We start from the raw sequence: 24,277 nt of genomic DNA, 5'->3' as shown, positions 1-24,277 counted from the left end.
AAAACAACAAGTGGCTCTGTTCCCCAGCAGCATGGTGGTTGGGACTTAGTAACGGCGAGGTGAGACAACCCCTTTTACTTTTTCAGTCTGACCATCAAACAGAGCTCTTTTCTGGGCATCTAGACATATAAAAAGAATGACAGAGCTGTCATACTGTTATCCCAAATCTATACCTACTGTTATAGTGAGGATTACTTTGAAGATAACATCTTCCCTCACCAGAAGTGAAATGACAATGGATTACCTAATCTATATAGGAGGTCTTATCATTTGTGTTGACCGGTACAGAAGGATAATATTTTGTATTGAATTTTCAATGGCAAAGTACTGCTGAAAAATATTCAAAAATTCTCAAAAATATTTTTACGAATATTTAGTTAAAAAAAAAAAACCCTTTTGAAGGGTCCCTTTAAAACAATATCTTGTCATTGTAAGTAGGTCAGTTTTTTATTTCTCACAATAAAGAATTTTATTGAAAGGACAAGTTTTCAGTATATACTGCGAGACACCTCAGGATATACAGTACTTAATCCAGAGAAACAAAGGATTTGACAGGATGAAAACCCAAGTGGCAAAAAAACAAGGGACTATCTAGAGGCCTCCACAGATCTAGTCAGCAAGGTAATTCATGGAACCTGCGGTAGACGTATTCTACATGACAGCAGCGGATGTCACTACTAGTAAACTCAGATATTGCCTACATCAACTTTTTCTTTATTAACCTAAAAGAATAGTAGTGAAATGTAATGAACACAATATAAAAATAATTACCTGTCAATGTCTAAAATCATAATACAATAATCTGATTTTTATATATTTTTTTTTGCAACAAGGAATTAGCAGATGTCAGAATGAGATATCCAATGTGTAATGACAATGAGTAAAAAGACTGGCGGTTGCCATCATATAATCCTCTTTTCATGGTGTACCTAATCTGTGGATTATCTAATAAAAGGCTGGAAAAGATAAAAATGACAAAAATTCTGAGGTAATTACAGCATACAGCTTCATCTTGAATAACTGAAGTGTACATAGTTTGTCAGAATTAATTCTCAAAACAGCCATTATTAAGTAATGCACATTGGGAGGAAGGAAGTAGCAAACATCTGTCCAGTTATTTCCATCACATGCAGCAAGGGAATAAAACGATTTTCACTGTCACGAGAACGCTCTAACCAGGAGTTTCAATGTTTTTTTTTTAAAAGGGATTGTAAAGAAAATTTAAAAATCCTAAAATGGCTTAACATAAAAACCCCTTTAACACTGGTGTCACAGTAAGGTTTGGTTCACACACCAACAAGTGGTGCATCTGGGAACTGCACCACTACTGCAGATGGGGGGAAAAAGAGCAAAAAATGGTTTACTACAATTGTAACAGTTTTTTTTTTTTTCTTAAAGTGATTCTAGATATTCCTATTTCTGTTTCTATGGAAACCCACAGCACTTTGCCATAATCATTGGCACTCCCTTGTCCTCCTGAATAAAAAATAAAAAAAAATCTGCCCGCGGTTCCATCGCTGCCCCGTTCCTCAAGGACCAGGAAACGGCTTGGTCCCACAATCACTGGAGTCAATCACAACGGCTTGAAAAGTATACCACTGCTGTGATGCAGCATTTAACCTGCTGTTATCACTTAGGTTTGTGATTGGCCATACCGGTCATGAAACCAAGCTGGCTCCTGGTCCTGCCGAGACCAGAAGTGGCCAGAAAAGGAGCAGCAACAGGACCGTGGACAGGTGAGTGGGGTTTTCATGTTCAGAAAGACAGAGGTGGACCTCAGGCGTTGTTGGTTACAAGGCTGGACAAAAGCTCTAAGGTAGCAAGGCATTACAGCACGCCACATACTAGTCAAAGGGTATATGTGAATGAAAGGTCCAAACATTCCATTAGTTTCTTTTTTTCTTGCTGCTTTTTTCCTATTTCATTAAAAGTTGTTAAAAATGTGAATGCCACTATGGTATGGGCAGCATGGTGGCTCAATGGTTGGCACTGTTGCCTTTCATCACTGGGGTCCTGGATTTTTTCTGGGTATTCAGGTGCCCCAATCACAAAAGCATACTGATTAACTATAATACTGGTTAATCTGGAACTTAGCTTGTGAGCCCCAATGTGGACAAGGACCGATGTGAGTGATGACAATATCTGTATAACACTTTGCAATATGTGCTATATAAATGAATAAAATGTTTTTAAAAAATCCATGATTTTGCCTCTAAACAACAGTTTATTACAGGTTGCCTTTTCAGTTACTGTAGGTAGAAAACAATACTCACAAAACTGTATTTATTTAGATGTAGCAAATACATTGGGGGGGAAATTGTACAAATACATTGATCACCAAAGCAAAAAAAAATAATAATTTACATAATCAAAATATAATGTAATTTAATTTAATGACAATGTTTGGCAGAAATTTTGTGAACCTGAAGAACTATCACTGTACTTTTAAACACTTTTACTTAATTTAATAGAGAAAGATGTAACTAGCTGAATCACTTTATATTAAAATATACAGTACCTGCATCCACCTGAAAAAAAGCTGTAAAGTCATAGCCACTAGGGGTCTCACTTCCACCTAAGTTGCAGTCCACTGCCTGTCGTCAGACAAGAGCCGTCCCTGGTAACAGAGACTCAGAGGACGGCTGAGAGGAAGTGGGTGGGTGTCAGTGCTAGCTGATATCCTGAGCCTAATAAAACAACTGCTTCTAAACATCACAGGAGTCTCCTGCTTTTCTGTAAGTGTAAATAATCCCTCTTATCAACTTCTTGAGCTCCCCAGAAGAAAACAAACATAGTGGTAAGTAAGGGATTGAGGTCACTATATACAATACTGGCAGCAGGAAGACACCGACTACTTGTGAGAGAAATGCATCTCGCTGTGCAGCGGAAGCAAGGAATAATATGGCTGAAAGAGACTTTAGGGAAGTTCAAACACAACTGTTCCTTTACAGTTCTGATTGTACAAAAAAGCACAGCCATTATGCATACTTATTTGAAAACTCAGGTACACTTTAAAGGGATTGTGCAGTTATCTATTGTGGGGGGTTCGCTCTGGTAGACAGGACAAGCAGGTGCAGTATAGAGACAAAGACACGTTTGTAACTCAAAAACTGCAGTGTTTATTCACACTAGTTGCAGGTTCACAGTATGACAGTCTATTTTCAGTATTGGTGTTAGTTCACACCCAAAACAGTTCATACAGAAAAAACATTCACCTTTATTCCACACCCGGCTGAATGCTCAGGCTCAGAAAGTCCACCTGCAGGCATTAGGCGGCCTGCTCGCCCGATACACTGTCTTCAGCTTTCAGCCCACACACAGGCCTCAGATCTCAGCAGAGTTTCACACAGCTCCAGTGCCAGAGAGGAGTAATCCACCCACCTGACACTGCTGGCTGTTTTTTATAGGCCTGTCAAAACCCGGCCTGGACCGTGGGGAGTAGTCACCCACCCAGTACTTTGACTACTCCCAGTAAAAGCCGTCCTGCATCAGCTATTTACAACAACACTAGATAGGAAAATGTCAAACAGCAACTGCTGCTGACACAGAAAACTGGCTCTAAGGCTGGGTTCACACCTGAGCGTTTTACAGCGCGTTCCTACGCGCTGTAAAACGCTCAACAAGGAGAAACCAATGATTCCCTATGGGAATGGTTCACACTTGGGCGTTTTACAGCGCGTACGATCGCGCTGTAAAACGCCCGACGCTCCAAAAAGTACATGAGCGACTTTTGGGGCGTTTGTGGCCATAGGACACTGTAGTGAATCACACAAACGCGCGTCAAACGCGCGTTTACTATTACAAAAACGCGCATAAAAATGCGCGTCAAAAACGCGCGTAAAACGCGCGTTTGCGCAACGCTCAAGTGTGAACCCAGCCTTACTCCACCGAGGCCAGGACCCTCGGTGACACATACCTATCATCTATGATGATTCCTTGTACCTTCTTACACTATTTAAAAAATAAAAAACGCTATCAAATAATAAAACTAAATAATATTCTCCTTACCAAGCCCAGTCTCTCTCTAAGCCAACAATGTCCCTCACAGGTTTCTGTTCTTCATTAGTGACATGATGACACAACGTTTGAGTGATGAAGCCAAACACTAGCCACAGTGGTGACCTCAATAGTTGCGACTAACAATAATCATCATTATATTAACGGAAGTCTGTCACTGTGAAATTCACAGTTAAACCAGGCACAATGGCTTGAGGTTAAAAGTGACGTGAATCGATGATCCATTCTGTGCACCCTTACTCCTCTAGCTTCCTCTGCCAGCCTCCCCTTTCTTACTGACAGGCCAGGTTGCTGCATAGTCATCTTGTCTGGTCCTGTCAATCAAGGATAGGGAGAGGGTGGCAGAGGAAGCAGGAGGAGTAAAGGAGTACAAGGAAGCTTTGATGCCCCAGGTGAATGTAACTGTTCATTTGCATATGAATTAAGGGTTGTCCCGTTTCAGGAGAAAACCAAACGGGACTATAAAATGTATAATAATCGACCTCCTGAAGAAGCCTGACGGGCGAAACACGTGTCGAGGTGGCGTGGGGTGATACCTCAGCATATTGCACATCATGTCTGTGGGTAGGTTGCTATAGCTGCATATGGGCTGTTCTATGGGCTGTTCCCCTGAGTAGTTTGTTTTCTTTTTGTATGTACATATGTGTGCAACTATTGATTTGATTACTATATGTCATTATTTATATGTACTCAGCACGGCACCAGTACTACTGCTCCGGTGAAACATAGCACCTAGGACTCTGTGTACTTTTCATGTATTCAGCAAATATATATCTAGCTAGAAGTCTAGTATAGTATAGTATCTGCAGCTCTGTGCAATATTTATGTACTCAGCTTCAGGTATTATAGAGCCTTTATATGTATTCAGCTTTAGGGCTAATTGGATTTGTATGTATTCAGCACTATATATTCAGCTAGTAGCACCTAGCCCTTGGTATCATTACATATATTACTATATGTACTCAGCCTTATAGTTTTAGTCTAATCTACTACCTTGGGCTTCTATTTGTTGTTGCCCTGGTGGAGAGCCTGAAATATCTAGCTTGGTCAACAAAACCTTTTTTTGGGGGGCGTGTATTTTTTCGCCCCCACTGGTGGAGTACAACTATTAGGACTCTATGGTATCTTTTTGGCTTTACTATGTAGCTATATATAATAGTTTGGGGTTTGCTTCCCATTATTACATCTGTGACATAAGTGCTGTATCTGATCTATGTACCCCATGTATATCTTTTCTGGATCACTGTCCATCGTACCTCTTTCTATTTATTATTGTATATAAATTATATATTTTGACTAATAAAGTTTATTATACATTTTATAGTCATAGTCCCATTGATCTTTCTTTTGGTTAGGATCTATGTTGCGTCTTGATCTGGGGACAACTTGGATAATATGAGGTGGTTGTAGGTTTTGAAAACCAAACAACCCCCGGATCCATCTGAAATAAAGCACTTACTTAGGTGCCATTATCTAACCGCTGGAGTGATGAGGTCACCGCTGCCGCCAATCACTGGTTCAGCAATAAACCCAACATGTCAGTCATTGGCTGCACACTTAGGTCTCATGCACACGACCGTTGTGTGTTTTACAGTCTGCAAATTGCGGATCTGCAAAACGCGTATGGCGTCCGTGTGCGTTCCACAATTTGCGGAACGGCACTGACAGCCATTGATATAACTGCCTATTCTTGTCCGCAAAATGGACAAGAATAGGACAGCTTATATTTTTTTTTGCAGACCATGGAACGGAGCAAAGGATGCGGACCAAAACAACGATCGTGTGAATGAGGCCTTATAGACATGACTACAGCCGGATAAATAGAGCCCAGCCAGGTGAACCGAAGCAGTGGTACAAGATCTCCCCAGTAAGTACTTACTTGTTCTTTATTTCAGGTGGACCCAAGGGGTTGTTTGGTTTCCTCCTGAAACTGGACAACCCCTTTAAAAGTAATTTTTCTTCAGAATGTGGCAATGAATGAAATGTATTATTACATTCAGCTGAGCTAGTCCTACAAGGCATTGTGCCTGGTTTAAAGGTGCTGTCTAGGATTTTTATATTAGTAATCTATCCTCAGGATAGGTCATCAATATTTGATTGGGCGGGGGGGGGGGGGGGGGGGGATGGGGGGGGGTCATCAGTCATATGGCCTAAGTGCAGTCATATGGTCTAAAATGGCGCTGAGCTGCAATACAAAGCAACTGCTATACAATGTACAGCGATGTGCTTGGTGAGCTATGAGGAACTCTTCAAACAGCTAATCAGTGGGCTGCGGGGAGTCGGACCCCCACTGATCAGATATTGATGACCTATCCTGAGGATAGGCCATCAATATCAAAATCCCAGGCAGCCCATTTAACAGTGAATTTTCTGGCGACAGATTCCCTTAAAAATCATTGGTTCCAACAAATGGAATTTATTTATTTATTTTTTAAACCAAATTTTATTCATTTAGTTTGTCAATCATCAGTTGCGGATACAATATACATACATCCAATGTGGTACAAAAGAGTATCAATTGGAGCCTGTCACATCACAGCGGCAATCTAAAATTTTATATAACTGTCATGGTAGCTAAAACATATTCAATCCCCTCCCCTCCCCCCCACCCTAGCTTCAAGAAGATCAATTATTATCCATCGCCAACGCTCTCCTAATTCCCCAAGATTCCTTAAAGGGAACCTGTCACCGGGATTTTGTGTATAGAGCTGAGGACATGGGTTGCTAGATGGACGCTACCACATCCGTAATACCCAGTCCCCACAGCTCTGTGTGCTTTTATTGTGTAAAAAAAAAACAATTTGATACATATGCAAATGAAACTGAGATGAGTCCTGTCCCTGACTAATCTCACATACAGGACTCATCTCAGGTTCATTTGCATATGTATCAAATCTTTTTTTTTTTACACAATAAAAGCACACAGAGCTATGGGGACTGGATATTGCGGATGTGCTAGCGGCCATCTAGCAACCCATGCCCTCAGCTCTATACACAAAATCCCGGTGACAGGTTCCCTTTAACAACCAACACTATACTAGGGCCATTAGAGGTCCTACTGTTCCAATTTACCCAAAGAACCTTTCATCTGCTCCAGTAAATACCGGGACGTTTGCTTTAAAGGGTTCATAAGCATTTTGATTTCAGCGGGTTCTAACACATTAATGATAAATGGAAATTTTTTGCCGTCAGAACAAATTCAAGACCTGCTCTATATTTTTCTCAGTCACTGATTCTACTTTTGCAGCAGTTAAGCTGTTTCACATGAATGTACGTGTCTAGCAACAGATTTGAATAATTTCTATTTTCAGCATACAAAATTATTCCTATAGTTTTGAAATGTATTTCCAAAGAAAGTATCCCCCCCAGAAAATAATAATACTGTAATACTTCCTAAATGTCTTATGTCTCCACAGAATATGTGAAGAGCGGAGCATGCGAATGCAGAAGAGGACTTCTCTCCTGTCTGCATTGTAGAACAGATGGGCTGGAGAAGAACATTTCCTGTACTAAAGAGAGGAGGCTTCATTCAGCTGCTGTCTTCAGCTGTCACCTACAAGCAGATCATTCCTTTATTTTCAGTATGTAGGTCCTAGAAGCTACGACATATAGAAATAGACCTTTTGTGCAATATAAGCCATATGTATTACACATTCAGATCATACTTAGAAGGGTCAAAGAATCAAAGAATCCAGAACTAAATCATTTTAAAGGGAACCTGTCACCTGGATTTTGGGTATAGAGCTGAGGACATGGGCTGCTAGATGGCCGCTAGCACGTCCGCAATATCCAGTCCCCATAGCTCTGTGTGCTTTTGTTGTGTAAAAAAACCGATTTGATACATATGCAAATTAACCTGAGATGAGTCCTGTCCCTGTGATAAGTCCACTGTGAAGGAGCCCAGCACCGCCCCGTATCATCCGAATCTCCTCCTTGCTCCCCGACGTCACAAAGTTAGAGCGCCGTAATCTCGCGATGTGAGCTAGCGCATGCGCAGTGTCGGCATAGTGTTCCTTCCCTGTGCTGGCATCAGCCTCAGGGAACGAACTGCGCATGCGCTAACTCACATCGCGAGATTACACCGCTCTAGCTTTGTGACGTCGGGGAGCAAGGAGGATATTCGGATGATGCGGGCAGTGCTGGGCTCCTTCACGCTGGACTCATCTCAGGGACAGGACTCATCTAAAGTTAATTTGCATATGTATCAAATGTTTTTTTTTTACACAATAAAAGCACAGAGAGCTATGGGCACTGGATACTGCGGACGTGCTAGCGGCGATCTAGCAACCCATGTCCTCAGCTCTATTCCCAAAATCCCGGTGACAGATTCCCTGCATCTCTCAGCATGATCACCCTATTAAACCAGTCATGCTGCCTGTTTGGGTTAATCGTGCTGAATTAATTGAAATCTCTGTGTTTGAAAATGGTGGCCCTGTAGAGAAATCTGTACTTTACTGCATATGCTGATGAGGTGTTCGGAACACCGAGGGGCAGGCCTACCCCTCAGAGCATCCCCTTTTCAACATCTTTCCCCCTTAACCAAGCCTCCTCCCTTGAGGACATCCTCCCTGCCATCCTGCCTGACCCAGTAATCCTGCGCATGCGCTCATGAATGTTGAAGTAGTTGGGATATCTGCAGGTTTTCCCTGATTAACCCTAACAGGCAGTATGCTTAGTTTAATAGGGTTATCATGCTGACACATGCTGTTTAAGGAAGGATCTATTACTTCTCTTTCTGAAAACACACTACAGAATTGGGCAAGATATCAAGTCTTCTGGACCATTTACACAAGGCAACTATTATTATGATTTGTTCATTTCTCAATGATTGCACTGATAATTGCCCTGCGGAAATGCACAAAATGATCAGCGATAAAGCAAAGTATGTACCTTAAGCCTAAATGGATTGTGCATACCTAAAAAGACACCAGTGGAGCAAGATATATGCTGCATGTCCTGCTGCACAGCCATGTAACACACAGAACTAAGCAGGTGGTTACAATGTTAATACTGATCAGTCTATATACACACACACTCAGGCACACACTCATGCACAGACACACACAGGCACACACACTCATGCACAGACACACACAGGCACACACACTCATGCACAGACACACACAGGCACACACACTCATGCACAGACACACACAGGCACACACACACAGGCACAGGCACACACACACACACTCATTCACAGACACACACAGGCACACACAGACACACACAGGCACACACACACACACTCATTCACAGACACACACAGGCACACACACACACACACACACTCATGCACAGACACACACAGGCACACACACACACACACTCATGCACAGACACACACAGGCACAGACACACACACACACACACTCATTCACAGGCACACACACACACACACACACACTCATTCACAGACACACACAGGCACACACACACACACTCATGCACAGACACACACAGGCACACACACACACACTCATGCACAGACACACACAGGCACAGACACACACACACACACACACACTCATTCACAGACACACACAGGCACACACACACACACACACTCATTCACAGACACACACAGGCACACACACACACACACTCATTCACAGACACACACAGGCACACACACACACACACTCATGCACAGACACACACAGGCACACACACACACACACACTCATGCACAGACACACACAGGCACACACACTCATGCACAGACACACACAGGCACAGACACACACAGGCACAGACACACACAGGCACAGACACACACTCATGCACAGACACACACAGGCACACACACACACTCATGCACAGACACACACAGGCACACACACACAGGCACAGGCACACACACACACAGGCACACACACACACACACACTCATGCACAGACACACACAGGCACACACACTCATGCACAGACACACACAGGCACACACACACACACAGGCACAGACACACACAGGCACAGACACACACTCATGCACAGACACACACTCATGCACAGACACACACACCCACACACACTCAGGCACATACACGCACTCAGGCATGGGTATTTTATATTGTTTTTGCTACCCTGGATATTTTCTAACAGGATATGCTCCTATATTATAATCCTTTCTTTTAGGGTAGGTTCACATCTGTGGCACAAACACTGGTAGAGGAACAAACTTTATCTGGGGTTTGTTCCTAGTACTTACCTTCTATGGCCTCATGCACATGACCGTATTTTGTATCCATAAAAAAAGGATGCAACACGGATGTCACACCACAAAATGGATGCATGTCGTATGCATGCTGCCTATGACTGGTTTGCATTTATACCTTGTAATAAAAAAAATTGATTTACCATAAAAAACAAGATAGTTGCTCCCTACACTAACCCTTCACATTACTAAAATATGCTCACGGGTGACAAGTGCCTTGACAGAGAAACAAAAGCAGCAGTAAAAACAGCTAAAGCATGCTGACACGTCTTCAATATCCTTCATGCAGAAATGTCCAAGATTTCTCCAAGATCAGCTCTAAGGTATTTGGGAGGTGACCAGGGAGTTTCTGCTAATTCATACAGGTTCACCCAGTACTATGCTACAAAACAGAAGTAGAAAAGCCTGAAGCCACCACAACACATACTTCAAATTCTGTTTTAGGATAGGTTCTAGAAGCAAAGGACAAGACAATGAGGGGGGTTTATTTACACTGCTTTTGTCTAATCCTCTCAGTCTTGATGTGTGCAGTGAAAATAAGACTTCCAATAAAAAATCTTCATGTCAAACATTAACCAGCCTTCAATGACTGCCCCATAGTTATTGCTTTCAAATAAAAACTCGGAAAGCATGTAGACAATCTAAAAACATATTGTGTCCTCTGGATTCCACAGACTGCCAGCATTCTGTTCAGATCCAGGAGATCATAAAATAAATTCCAGTGTCAAATCATCATCAAGACTAATGGAAACAAGATTACAGAAGAAGGAGAGATCATGAGAGAAAGGTGAACTCAACAAGAGCTGTGATGATGAGGGTTCACATCTCATTCTGCAATATAAAGTATTACCTTGAAAATGACCACAGTGGCATCGGTGATACTCAAGCAGTAGACTATGAAGTGCTGCAGCAGTCCCCTGGTTCTTGTACACGGTGTGTCTCTGAAGGCTGGCGAGTCAGCACAAGCACAGGATTTCTCTTGCACACCCTCCAGCCCTTCATTCTAAACACAGAGCTGGCTGCATACATGACTGCCGAGCTAATATATGCAGCACGCTAATCTACATACCCCTCTGTCACCAAGCTGCTTGGAGCTAATTAATCATACACTTCTCCATGTAGCTGGCACCAAAGCTACTGTATGCACTAATGCCATGGTGACAATACACCACCTCTCTCTTGTGGAACATATTTTAATGCATATTGCAGATGAACAATTCAAGGGGTTGTCTCAACCCATACATTGGTGGCATATCCCTAGTATAGACCACCAATGTCAGATAGGTGTGGGTCCCACCTCTGGAACCTGCTCCTGTCCCCATAACGGGTCCCCAAAAGCGAATGTGAGCGCACTGCGCAAGCACCGCCGCTCTCCAGTCACTACTATAGGAATTTCAAAAACAGCCAAGCGCTATGGGAAGTTTCAAAAATAGCCGAGCAGCTTTATGGGCCACAGCAGTCATGTGGGTATACGGCATGTCATTGCTGCAGCCAAGTAAATAAATACTACTGGGGAGCGATATAGTGGCGTTAAAATGTATCGAATAATTTTTTTTTTATTTTATGCCTTTTTTTTTAAACCCCTTTAAACTCACAAAGTGCATCCCTCCCAAGAAAGACCATATCTTAATGTGCACAGGCAACAGTGCTGCTAGAGAACACACACAGGGACACTTTGTATGTCATGTTATATTGCTATTCTGTATTTAAGTCAAATTAAGTAAAAGTTTGTTAAATTACAAAAATTATCCAGAAGGTTGCGTACACTGCGATGCACATAAAAGCACGGCATACACCCCTTGGGGCACTCACACAACCTAGGATCTGGAGTGCAGAGGTACCGCATGGTACATATAGAATTACCTAGTCAGGGGTAGGGGCTATTCACATCACGGTTTTGTCCCACGTATATGTTGGGAGAAAACAGGATGCAAAAGCCTAGTACACTGCACAAAAAAAAAAACCATACGTTAACCGAAACGTTTATTTTTTACAATGGAACTCTACGGTGAAGGAATCCCATCTGTCACAGACATCCGTTTAATGTATGCGTTATAAGTATACATTAAACGTTGGACAAAAACGTTGCACACGATCGTTGGTTACTTTGCAGTCCGCTAGAAAAACGGAAATTACTCTGGAACAGCCAGTCCCTATTATAAGCGTCCTATCCTTGTCCGTGATGCGGACAATAATAGGACATGTTCTATTTCTTTGTGGAACAGACCTACGGAAATGGAGGGCACACAGAGTCATTTCCATTTCTGAAGTGAATGGTTCTGCATACGGGCCGCAAGAAAAAAACGGAACGGACACAGGAAAAAAATACGTTGGTGTGCATGAGCCCTTAGATGTGTGTCTCACTGCAAACACAGTAAACGAGTTAACTCCTGCATACCCAGAGCGAACTGTTCAATGGGGCGTCCACAAATATGCTTTTCTTTCAGCGTTCAGAAACGTACCGTTAGTCACCGCACATAAAGCATTTTAGGAGTCCTCTCCCAGGCAGCAAGAATGTGCATGCAAAGCCAAGTATCGGTTATCAGTAATGATGAAGATACACTGCATTTTCAATACAGTGGCTATACAGATGTAGCAGAGTTAAACCTGTCTTTTTATGTTTCATCGTTTCATGCTTTGAGATAACCCCTCACTTACGTGCAATGCTATGTAAAAACGGTGTCCTACTACATCCAACAAACTCGGATCTGCTACATCCGACAAAGCCTTAAAAATGCTAAGGAAAATGGAAAATGAATGTTGCACTTCACAACAGGTGACCGGCGTGAGAACAGAGCACAGCGCATAGCCGACATACCTTCCTGTCTGTAGCCTCCCTCGGTGTGACTGGCTGCTTGTGATCCCTGTTAGACATTCGGACTGCGCCCTGGTGCAACAACAGTGCATTGTCAGCCTAATCTCCCCGCAGAATGCCAGCCCAGCTCATTCCTGCGCATGCTGGGGACTGAATGCAGAGGGGCTTAGGACTTCACAATGCTTGCAGTCAACTAGAGAATCACTGGGCAAATATAGGAGCTTGTCACGAACAGGCGAATCAGCACATACTTCAACATTACGAGTGTGGCTGTATTTGTGGCATGACTGTCTGCTTCGGGGCTTTCCACAGCCTGATAACCTATTTTTAAATCAGACTAACAATCTCTGCGAAATAGCTTTGAAAAACACCGGACGAGCGTCTAGGTTACAACAAGGCATCCGGAGTGAGTCGTCTCACCGCTGCCCAGAGACCTTCTCGAGTATGGGGACGGACGGGACTGGCTTCTCTGTGAAATCAGAGAACATAAAATGGATTTCACCCCATGTCGTAAAGAGCAGCAGGCATGTTTTTCATTCGTGTTTCAGGTTCTCCATCTCAGTTTGCAGGCAATGAATAGAAACACTCCTGTTGACATTAAAAAGCTGAAAACCCATGTGCAGATCCTATCCCACTGATCCACGTGAATGGCTCTTCGAGAGCTGTGATTCGCACAATTGTAGGGGGGTCATTGAGGCAAGACCTTTCACCCTTACTAGAATAAAGGGGGTGCAGGGTATAGGAAAATGTTAGGGTTTTAGCTCACAGGCCCCAACCTATGACATTTTCATATGTCTCAATAACAGATCTGCAAATGTAAATGCAGCACTCTACCCCTCAGTAAGTCTTCTCGCCAATTCAAGGAATTCCATGAAATGCGCATGCCTGTATCTAGAACAATCTGGCTGGTGGAGAGCACACCTTCCACCTGCTATATTGTTAGCCCAGCGCTCCGTGCTGGCGCCGCTGGTCCTACACGCAGGCACAGGCGTCGGGCTCCCTCATTCCCTCCTGCCGCAGGCAGCAGGTAGCTGAACTGTTGTATCTGCGCTCCGTGCCAGAGTTTACTTCCTGCCTAAATCCTGAACTGTTGTTAGGGCCTGCACTGGTGCGTCCTCCTCCCTTGTGAGGCAGCGCACACACTCCCTCTGTCTCCTCAGGAAGGCACCTGAGCAATCTTGGTCACTAGCTCGTCTAGTTTCTAGTGTGAAGGTGTTTTTCACCGGACCCTGCTTCTGGATTTAACGGATTTTGCTTGATCGCTGCCTGCCCTGACCATGTCATTCCCCTCGGTGTCTGCACTTGTATCTCTGACCCCCTGGTCAGCTGCCACTGACTCGGAGACAGCTCTGCAGTGGGACCTGGTAACTACCCTAATGGCCCAAGCCTACCCTCACCATCAGAGGCTCTAGTGAAGACCAGGTAGTTACTTAGTCACGGCCCTCCAGGGTATTGCCAGTCAGTGGCGCAGTGGGTCTGCACCTGCTTGCATAACACTATATCACCCATGAACTCTGACTTGCATCATAGACAACACGGTCAGTGGATTATCCATGCATGTAGATGTCCGTGAAGGAACCGTGTTTGGTCCATGTGTCTGTTTTTTGCCCTCCATGTGTCATCCATATTCCACAGACACGGCTCAGCTGAAAATAAATTTCAAGCACATTTCCTAGCATTAATCCATGAAAAAAACGGACCCATAGACTATAATAGATGTGAGGGATCAGTGAACATGGACAAAAATAGGGCATGTGTCCATGAAGTATCCATGGACCATGGAAATTTACTGAAATGCGAATACACACATTAAAATCAATGGATAAGTGTGCTGTCTTTGGAGAACACATGGACAACACACATCCCTGATTCAAGGACGTGTGAATAAGGCCTGCCTAAGGGCACTTTCACGCTAGCGTTAAGATTTTCCGGTATTGAGTTCCATCATAGGGGCTCAATACCGGAAAAAAACGCATCAGTTTTATCCCAATGCATTCTGAATGGAAAGCAATCCATTCAGTATGCATCAGGATGTCTTCAGTTCAGTCCCTTTTACGGTATTTGGCCGCAGAAAACACCGCAGCATTCCGGAAAAACTGATGATCTTTAAAATCTGTGAAAAAGATAAATACCAGATCCGTTTTTCCAGATGACACCAGAGAGACGGATCCGGTATTGCAATGCATTTGTCAGACGGATCCGGATCCGGAAACAAATGATATCCGTTTGCATACGGATTTCCGGATCCGGCAGGCAGATTCTTCTAACGCTAGTGTGAAAGTACCCTTAGGCTACTTTCACACTAGCGTTTTTGCTGGATCCGGCATGGTTCAGCAATAACGCTTCAATTACTGATAATACAACCGCCTGCATCCATTATGAACGGATCCGGTTGTATTATCTTTAACATTGCCAAGATGGATCCGTCAGGGAACTCCACTGAAAGTCAGTGGGGGACGGAGAAAACTGATCCGTCCCCATTGACTTGCATTAGGGTTCATGCCGGATTCGTCTTGCTCCGCATCCCAGGACGGAAAGCAAACCGCAGCATGTTGCGGTCTCCTCTCCGGTCTGGGAACGCAACTAAACAGAACGGAATGCATTTTGAAACATTCCATTCTGTTCAGTTACGTTTTGTCCCCATTGACAATGAATGGGGACAAAACTGAAGTGTTTTTTTTCCGGTATAGAGCCCCTATGACCGGAAAACAAAAACGCTAGTGTGAAAGTAGCCTTAGATTACATTCACACGACTGCAAAAAATGTCTGTGTGACGGCAGTTTTTTAGAACCCCTCAAACTGCCGTTTTCAGAACCATTGCAGTCTATGGATCTATTGACACAAACTGTAACTAACAGACTTAAAAAATAGGACAGCCCCCATACAACGCAAGGCCATTTTTTTTTTTTTTTAAAGGATGTTTAAAATGGACCATTTGGCGTCTGTTTTTGTTTTTCCGTGTGAATGTAACCTAACAGAGTATCAGCTCATTTACTACTTAAAGGGTTTCTCCACTTTGAATCTGTAGTTATTAAAAGGGTCACTTGACAATAAGTTGATCACAAAGTGTACCCTTGTTAGGAATAGGACCCCTCTCAATGAGCTGTGATCTGTGTGTAACATGGCAGTAAGGCCTCATGCACACAACCACGTTTTACAGTCTCCAAATCGCGGATCCGCAAAACACGGATCGCGGCTGTGAGCATGTTTTTTTCCCCCGTCTACAGAAAAGTCCTATTCTTTTTCAATTTTTTTGCGGAGCCACGGAATGGCCTTACAGATGTGGACAGCACATGGGTTGCTGTCTGCATCTTTTGCAGCCCCATCGGGATGAATGGCTCCTCATCCGATCCCCGTTTTTTCTGAAACTACAGCCATGTGCATGAGGCCTAAGTGTTCAATATCCCAACAGCTCTGCCACGGGGGAACTAAACATTACACGGTACCTATTCAAATCATAGGGGTTGTCCTTGTAAGGCCTCATGCACATGACCATATGTTCAGTCCACACCTGATCTGCATTTTTTGCATATCGGATATGGACCCATTCATTTTAATGGGGCCGCAAAAGATGCAGACAGCACACCGCGTCCATATATCCCTCCTGCGGCCCTGCAAAAAAAAGATAGAACATGCCCTAGTCTTGTCTGTTTTGTGGACAAGGATAGGACATTTCTACAGGAGTAAAAACAAATTGTCGACATGCACACGGCCGGGATCTGAGGATCCTGAACAGAGGACCCCCTTCTATGAACGAATTCCCTAACCCTGGGTTCAGACCTGAGCGTTTCTGAGACGCGCGTTTTAATGCGTGTTTTTTGCAATAGTAAAAGCGCGTTTGACGCGCGTTTGTGTGATTGACTGCAGTGTTGTCCAATGAGTCTATGGGCCAAAACGCGCGACAAACGCCCAAGAAAAAGCTCAAGAACTTGTTTATGCGTCGGGCGTTTTATAGCGCGTTCAAACGCGCTGTAAAACGCTCAAGTGTGAACCAGGGCCATAGGGAAGCATTGGTTTTCACGCGTTGAGCGTTTTACAGCACGTTTGAACGCGCTGTAAAACGCTCAGGTGTGAACTTAGGGTAATAGGGTATATAAAGATGGGTACTAGGGATGAGTGAATCGACTTCGGATGAAACATACGAACTCGATACACATAAAACTTTGTTAGAATACTGTACGGCGTGAGCGCTCCATACAGTATTAGAATGTATTGGCTCCTGTGAGCCAAAGGTATTACTTCGCGAAGTCTCGCGGGACTTTGGGTAATAACTTCCAAAATTTATTTCTACTGTTAAAAAACTTTTACCAAACTCGGGTTCAGTTCCAAGGTACCACTTGGAACCGTAACAGAGTTCGGTAAAAGTTTTTTAACAGTAGAAATTAATTTTTGAAGTTATTACCCAAAGTCCCGCGAGACTTCGCGAGGTAATACCTTTGGCTCAATACTGTATTGCAGCGCTCGCTCCGTACAGTATTCTAACGACGTTTTATGCGAATCGCTCATCCCTAATGGGTACACTGGCCAGCCCAGCCCAACCTTTATGGAGGAAATGATATGACTAAACATCTTGCAAAAAATAAAGCGACTGCAGACAACGCACTTGCTTTGAATTTTATTTTACAACACTAAAAAGTTACATTTTCTATGACAAATAAGCATGTAGTAATCTCATATGTGATTTATATGACTGTGTTCAGTCCAGGAACCACGGCCTATGTGTCGTCTGCATCTCCTGGGCCCGAACGGACAGCATCCTAGTGATTTATAATACCGTCACTTCCTATCTGATTGTGGCTTTCTTGTACTGTACTCACATAAAAATAGGAATTAACTGTATCATAAAACACTATGATGCTGTCACTTTGGGTCAGAGGAGCCACGGTCGGTGCGCGAGATGTGGCTGAGACACGGACAGTGTTTTCCTGACTGAGCACGGTCGTGTGAGGCCTAAGGCTACTTTCACACTAGCGGCACAGACCTGCCAGAATAAGACGACGACATGTCCGACATTTATCCGGCAGCCTCTCGCCGTGTGCTGCCGTACCTCCGCACTGCCCCCATTATAGTCAATGGGGACGGAGCGGCAGTCCGGGGGCACACGGTCACTAGCAGCAGGATGGATCCGACAGGCTGTTCACCTGACGGAACAGCCTGCCGGAGGTCTGTGCCGCTAGTGTGAAAGTAGCTTTAGGCCTCCTGCAGGTTTGTGTGTGCCCTGTTGCCGTATCGCGGACTGCATTTGTGAATCCGCAATACACGGGTGCCGTTCCGTGTGCATTCCGCATCACGGATGCAGACCCATTCACTTTAATGGGTCCGCAAATCCGGAGATGCGGAATGGTGCGGAACGGAAGCACGGAACGGAACCCTACAGAAGCACTACGGAGTGCTTCCGTGGGGTTTCGTCCCGTACTTCCGCTCCGCAAAAAGATAGAACATGTCCTATCTTTTTGCAGAACGGCTGGATCGCGGACCCTTTGAAGTGAATGGGTCTGCGATCCGCTGCGGCTGCCCCACGGACGGTGTTCGTGCATTGAGGCCGGCATTTTGCAGCACGACCAAGGGGCGCACACGTTCGTGTGCAGGAGGCCTTAAGCTGCTTTCACAATTGCGGCAGCAGGGTCCAGCAGGCTGTTCCGTCAGGGGAACAGCCTGCCGAATCCGTGCTAATGCTAGCCCATCTTGCCGGACAAGCTGAGAGGCGGCAGGACAAAAACCGCAGCGTGCTGTAGTTTTTGTCTGGCCGCCTCTCGTTACGTTTATAGTGAATGGGGCCGCAGCAGACTTCCGGCGGACGGTGGGCAAGTAGTCTTGGAGTAAAATCAGTCACAATATGAGATTGCAATTACACTGGTTTGGAGCCTGTCTTCCATGGAGATGTTACACTGTGTCACCAATATGATGATCTATGTGAAATGTGAATACAGGAGTAATTGGTGGATGTAGTGTCATCTTGCTACTGACATAGGGATAATGGACGTGCAAGCTCCATTTCTCCTATTTCACCTGACAAGCACATCTTCATGTATTTTATTCGGAGTTTATTGTTCCCATAACTGTGATCTCATGCTTATAATACGATGATCTCCCTGAAGTCGACGTCAGTGCCCTGGTATGTATGCCCATTACAGCAATTGTAAAATATGTCCCTCTTCACATACAATGGATATGTGCTGCCAATCCGGTGCTCACATTTGTTATGGTTGGCTCTGTTCTAGCAATGTCAAACTTTATCACGTCCGCACCCCGTCAAATATATCCCCGGAGACCCGGCTATACAAACATATGGGCTGTATGTGCCTCACACAGAAAGGCCCGTCTGACAATATAACACCATTTCCTCAGTAAATTATTATTCCATGGGCAGTACCAAAACCAGGAGAGGGGGCTACACAGAGATAAGATATAAGGGAAAGATCCGTGTTTTTTACTCGCACCTGGATATAGCTCACAATAACTGAAGGAAATCACTGACCGAACACTGACTGTGTGAAAGTAGCTTAACATTTGTTTCTGCTTTTACTAGTTATATCTGCTTTCAGTAGTTATATATGTTTTCAGTAGTTATATCTGTTTATGCTAGCTATGTCTGATTACGCTAGTTATTCTGTTTAAACTAGCTATGTATGTTTTTACAAATTATATCTGCTTTCACTATTCATATCTGTTTACGCTAGTCATGTCTGTTTTTACTAGTCATATCTGTTTTACAAGTTACAGTATGTCTGCTTCTACTAGTTAGGTCTGCTTTCACTAGTTATATCTGTTTTCACTAGTTACATCTGTTTTCACTAGTTATATATTTTCATTAGTTATATCTGTTTACAATAGTTCTGTCATTTTTACTAGCTATATCTGTTTCAACTAGTTATATCTATTTACACTAGATATGTCTGTTTTCACTAGTTATATCTGTTTACACTAGTTATATCTGTTTTCCCATGAGGATATGTCACCAAAACTTTCCTGATTGCTGAACCACCAGCCTGCCTAGTCATGCAGAGTAGGAGGAAGGGAGATATATCACTGGATAACTAGGCAGGCTTACTGTTCAGGAGCAGTGATGGTCAGTTCGCAGTGTTCGCCAGCGAACACATGCGGGCTGCCATCTTTAGTAAGGTAGACTCACCCGTCCGGCGATGCACAGGTAAGCCCTTACCTGTGCCGTGAGCCGGTCTGAAATCAAATGCAGTCACTGGGAGCAGGCAGTTCCGAGAACAGCCGCTGGGGGCCTTCATCGGGCTGTTCTCGGAACTGCCTGCTCCCGGTGACTGCATTTGATTTCAGACCGACTCCCGGCACAGGTAAGGGCTTACCTGTGCATCGCCGGACGGGTGAGTCTACCTTACTAAAGATGGCAGCCCGCATGTGTTCGCTGGCGAACACTGCGAACTGACCATCACTGTTCAGGAGCGTGAAGAGGCTAAGCGACTACTTCTTTGGGAGCTTTAAAGAGGACCTGTTACCTCTCCTGACATGTCTGTTGTAGTAATTACTTGCATCCTCCATGTAATAATAATTCTGGAGCATCTCTTGTTATGACTATGTTGTGCTGTTCCTCTATTATTCCTACTACTTTATGAATGAATTGCAATCAGGTGGAGATAAAAGTCCATCTCTGCGTTTCCAGTTTAGGGGTGTTTTCCTGCACAGTCTGCCACTATCCAATCAGTGCTGCCAGTGCCAGGCTGTATGGGACACACCTCCAAGCAGTAATACCCAGATGGACCTTTAGGGTGCCTTCACGCGCAGCAGATTTTGTGTCAGACAATTCTGCAACTCAAAATCAGTTCCATTCATATGAATGGGGCAGCAAACACATGGATTTCTGCAAGCTCCATTAAGGTAAATGGAACTTATTTTCAGTCGCGGAATTTTCTGTCTGTGAAGACACCCTAACCCAGGGATGGGCAAACTGCGGCTCTCCAGCTGTTGTAAAACTATCCAACTGGGCATACTGGGATTTGTAGTTTTGCAACAACTGGGAAGCTGCAGTTTGCCCATCCCTGCCCTAACTCAAACTTCTAGTAGGAATAATAGAGGAACAGCGCACAATACAGTTATAGGAAAAGTTGCTCCACAATTGCTATTAAAGGGGAATGAAAGTATTTACTAAAACAGGTCAGAGGAGGTGACAGGTCCTCTTTAATAATGGTTATATTAGTCGTCACCTTGCACCATTGGTGATGTCTTCTCATTTTAGAGGTAAATGACTGTACAATCATGAACGTTTTCCTGATATAACGGATTCATGCTACACTGACTGGGATGTTGTACGAAGTGTATTTCCAGAGACAGAACATGTAGAGAACAGATTGCACAGAACATGCAAGGCATACAGCTACATCAGTGAGCAGCGCAGGCATGGGGGAGGAGAGGGTGTTGATCAGCAACAAAGTGATAATTAATTCCCACAATCTGCAAAGGGAAAGGAGCACATAGCTGCAGGGAGAATTCGACATCATGTACAAATATTCTTCTGAGACAGCGCCATTAAGGGCTCATGCACACGGCCGCGCCCGTATTGCACCCAGCAAACAGCAGGTCGGCAATATCAGGCACTGGCCGTGTGCATCCCGCATCACGGATGCGGACCTATTCACTTGAACGTGTTCTATTTTTTGTGCGGTGCAGACGGATCACGGACCCATTCAAGTTGAACGGGCCTGGATCCATCTGCGGTCCTGAATGGACGACTGACGGCCGTGTGCATGAACCCTAAGGCCTCTTTCACACGAGCGAGTTTTTTGCACGGGTGCAATGCGTGACGTGAACGCATAGCACCCGCACTAAATCCGGACCCATTCATTTAGTGAAAAATGTTCTATATTCTGCGTTTTTCACGCAGCCCTGGCCCCACGGAAGTGAATGGGGCTTCAGGGAAAAATGCATTGTAATCCAGAAGTAAGTGCGGATGTGATGCGTTTTTCACTAATGGTTGCTAGGAGATGCTGTTTGTAAACCTTCAGTTTTTTTTATCAAAAACGCATCAAAACGTATTGCACCCGCACGGAAAAAAACTGAAAACTGAACGCAATTGCAGACAAAACTGACTGCACGTGCTTGCAAAATGGTGCGAGTTTCCCTGAACGCATCCGGACCTAATCCGTCACGCTCGTGTGAAAGAGGCCTACCTGTGTTACCAGCAACCATGCACAGAACACAAGGCACTACACACTAACTATATACATACATGAAAACCCCTGCTCAAATGAACTGCTCCGTGAAAGTGGCAGACCTGGGGCATCCATACATACAGTGAGTACAGAGCCACGACTCGATAGAAAAGAACCGCAATGTCCACGTGCAGAGGTTATACAGCACAGGCGAAAGGTTACAGGGCCCGGAGTCCCATCAAAGGGAGTGGCTGGACAAAAACAATGGCAGGGCAGGGCTGGGGTGCACTGAGGGGTTCAGCCCAACCCTTGGTGCACTTAACAGCTCATTTACATATTAATTCAAAAGCATTTTTATCAGGATTGCAACAATGAAGATAAAAAAATGACAGTGTTATTATAGTGCAAGTACTTCCCGTCATTATCTTTGGTTTAATTCCAAATTTCATGCTGACAGGCTCCCTTTAAGGTCTCGTTCACACAAACGTTTTTTGCGTATATGGGCCATTTTTTCCCAAAAAAAGGAATGTACTCCGTATGCATTCCGTTTCCGTATTTCCTTTCCTTTCAAAGATAGAACATGTCCTATTATTGCCCGCAAATCACATTCCGTGGCACCATTCTAGTTAATGGATCCGCAAAAAAAAACAAAACAATGTACTCCATATGTCTTCCGTATCTGTTCCGTTTTTGCGGAACCATCTATTTAAAATGTTATGCCCAGCCCAATTTTTTCTATGTAATTACTGTATACTGTATATGCCATACGGAAAAATGGAATGGAATCGGAAACACTACTGAAACAAAAAACGGAAAAACGGATCCATTAAAAACGGCTTGCAAAACACTGAAAAAGCCACACGGTCATGTGAACAAGCCCTAACTCTTACACTCCCCCACAATGTAACTGTATATCTTTGGTCCACAGTGAATGTATGGAGTGGGCACACAAGCTGAGCCCGCTCTATATGCAGCAGGTCCCAGCTGTGTCATTTTACATATAAAAGTAAAAGGTAACAAAATAAACAGAACTGGTATTGCAGTCGAAAATTACCAAACTGTTTGTAAATGTAAAAATAATTCTCATATGTGGTGAATTTTGTGACAAAAAAATAAACCTCGTCCCACCCCAAAAAGTTGAATAAAAAGTGATTAAAAAGCTGTATGTATCCCCAAATAGTACCATTAAAAACTACAGCTCACCGCACAAAAAACAACCCCTCAAGCAGCTCTGTAGACAGATATATATATATATATATGAAAATGTACAGTGATGCAAGGAAAAATGTGTTTTTTTCAAAGCATTTACCGTAATCATTTAAAAGTAGTAAAACATAATTATATAAGAATATATAAATTTGGTACTGCTGTAATCGTAATGATGCGTAGAATAAGGTCGTCATGTCATTTCTAGCAAACAGTAAATGCCATAAAAACAAAACCCAAAAACCAATGGTGGAATTGCATTTTTTCTATTTTTACCCAGTACAGGATATGGTAAATGAAATGGTACTACTAAAAATACAACTAGTCCTGCAAAAAAACAAGCCCTCATATGGCTTCATGAATGGAAAAGTAAAACAAAACATATAAAAATAGGCTGTGTCCTGAAAGGGTTAAAGCAACCCTCCAGCTCACAATAAAATAATATTCACAAGTACAAATTGCATAGTTATTGGTACGACTGCAAGAAAATCGTGCAACATTTAAAATACGTCAATGTTCATGTACCGTACGTAAAAAAAAAAAAAACTTTTGGATTTTGTGTCGCATGCTGTGCTCGACTTTTACTCCACTGACTTCAATGTAAGTTGCGAGCGACACGCGTCTCACCTGTGACATGGCTGCCACACTTTTCTGCAAATTGATGTCACATAAAACATGTAGCTTTACCCTAAAATACAGATCTTTCTGGTTGTTTCCTTTAATTCATAGTACACTTTTCATTTCTGTAAAATGGCCACCAGCTTCTTAGGCCTTATTCACACATGGTGAATAAGATGGTCAGTGGTTCATTCATGAAGGATCTGTGTTTGGTCCGTGTGTCTATTTTTTGCCCTCTGTGTCATCTGTATTCCACGGACACTGCTCACTGCTAATTCCACAGAC

At 43.7% G+C, this 24,277-nt stretch overlaps 1 protein-coding gene across 7 annotated transcripts in view; it reads right to left on the bottom strand.

Moving 5' to 3' along the window:
* The window catches only part of KSR1 (kinase suppressor of ras 1), a 145,303-nt gene that overhangs the window by 50,435 nt on the left and 70,591 nt on the right, over nt 1-24,277 (bottom strand). The window contains exon 1 of one of the 7 annotated variants that reach the window (XM_044285117.1): nt 13,053-13,312. The exons of 5 other annotated variants lie outside the window; for them this stretch is intronic. In XM_044285117.1, coding sequence (XP_044141052.1) covers nt 13,053-13,109 — 57 coding nt within the window. In that variant the 5' untranslated portion in view covers nt 13,110-13,312. Of the gene's footprint in view, nt 1-11,084; nt 11,191-13,052; nt 13,313-24,277 lie in introns of those variants that run through there. One more of the 7 variants, XM_044285119.1, reaches the window with a different exon arrangement.

Source organism: Bufo gargarizans, chromosome 3, assembly GCF_014858855.1.
Source record: "Bufo gargarizans isolate SCDJY-AF-19 chromosome 3, ASM1485885v1, whole genome shotgun sequence".
Classification (NCBI taxonomy): domain Eukaryota; kingdom Metazoa; phylum Chordata; class Amphibia; order Anura; family Bufonidae; genus Bufo; species Bufo gargarizans.
The sequence above is the reverse complement of the archived record's forward strand: the minus strand, read 5'-3'. Positions and strand labels throughout refer to the sequence as shown.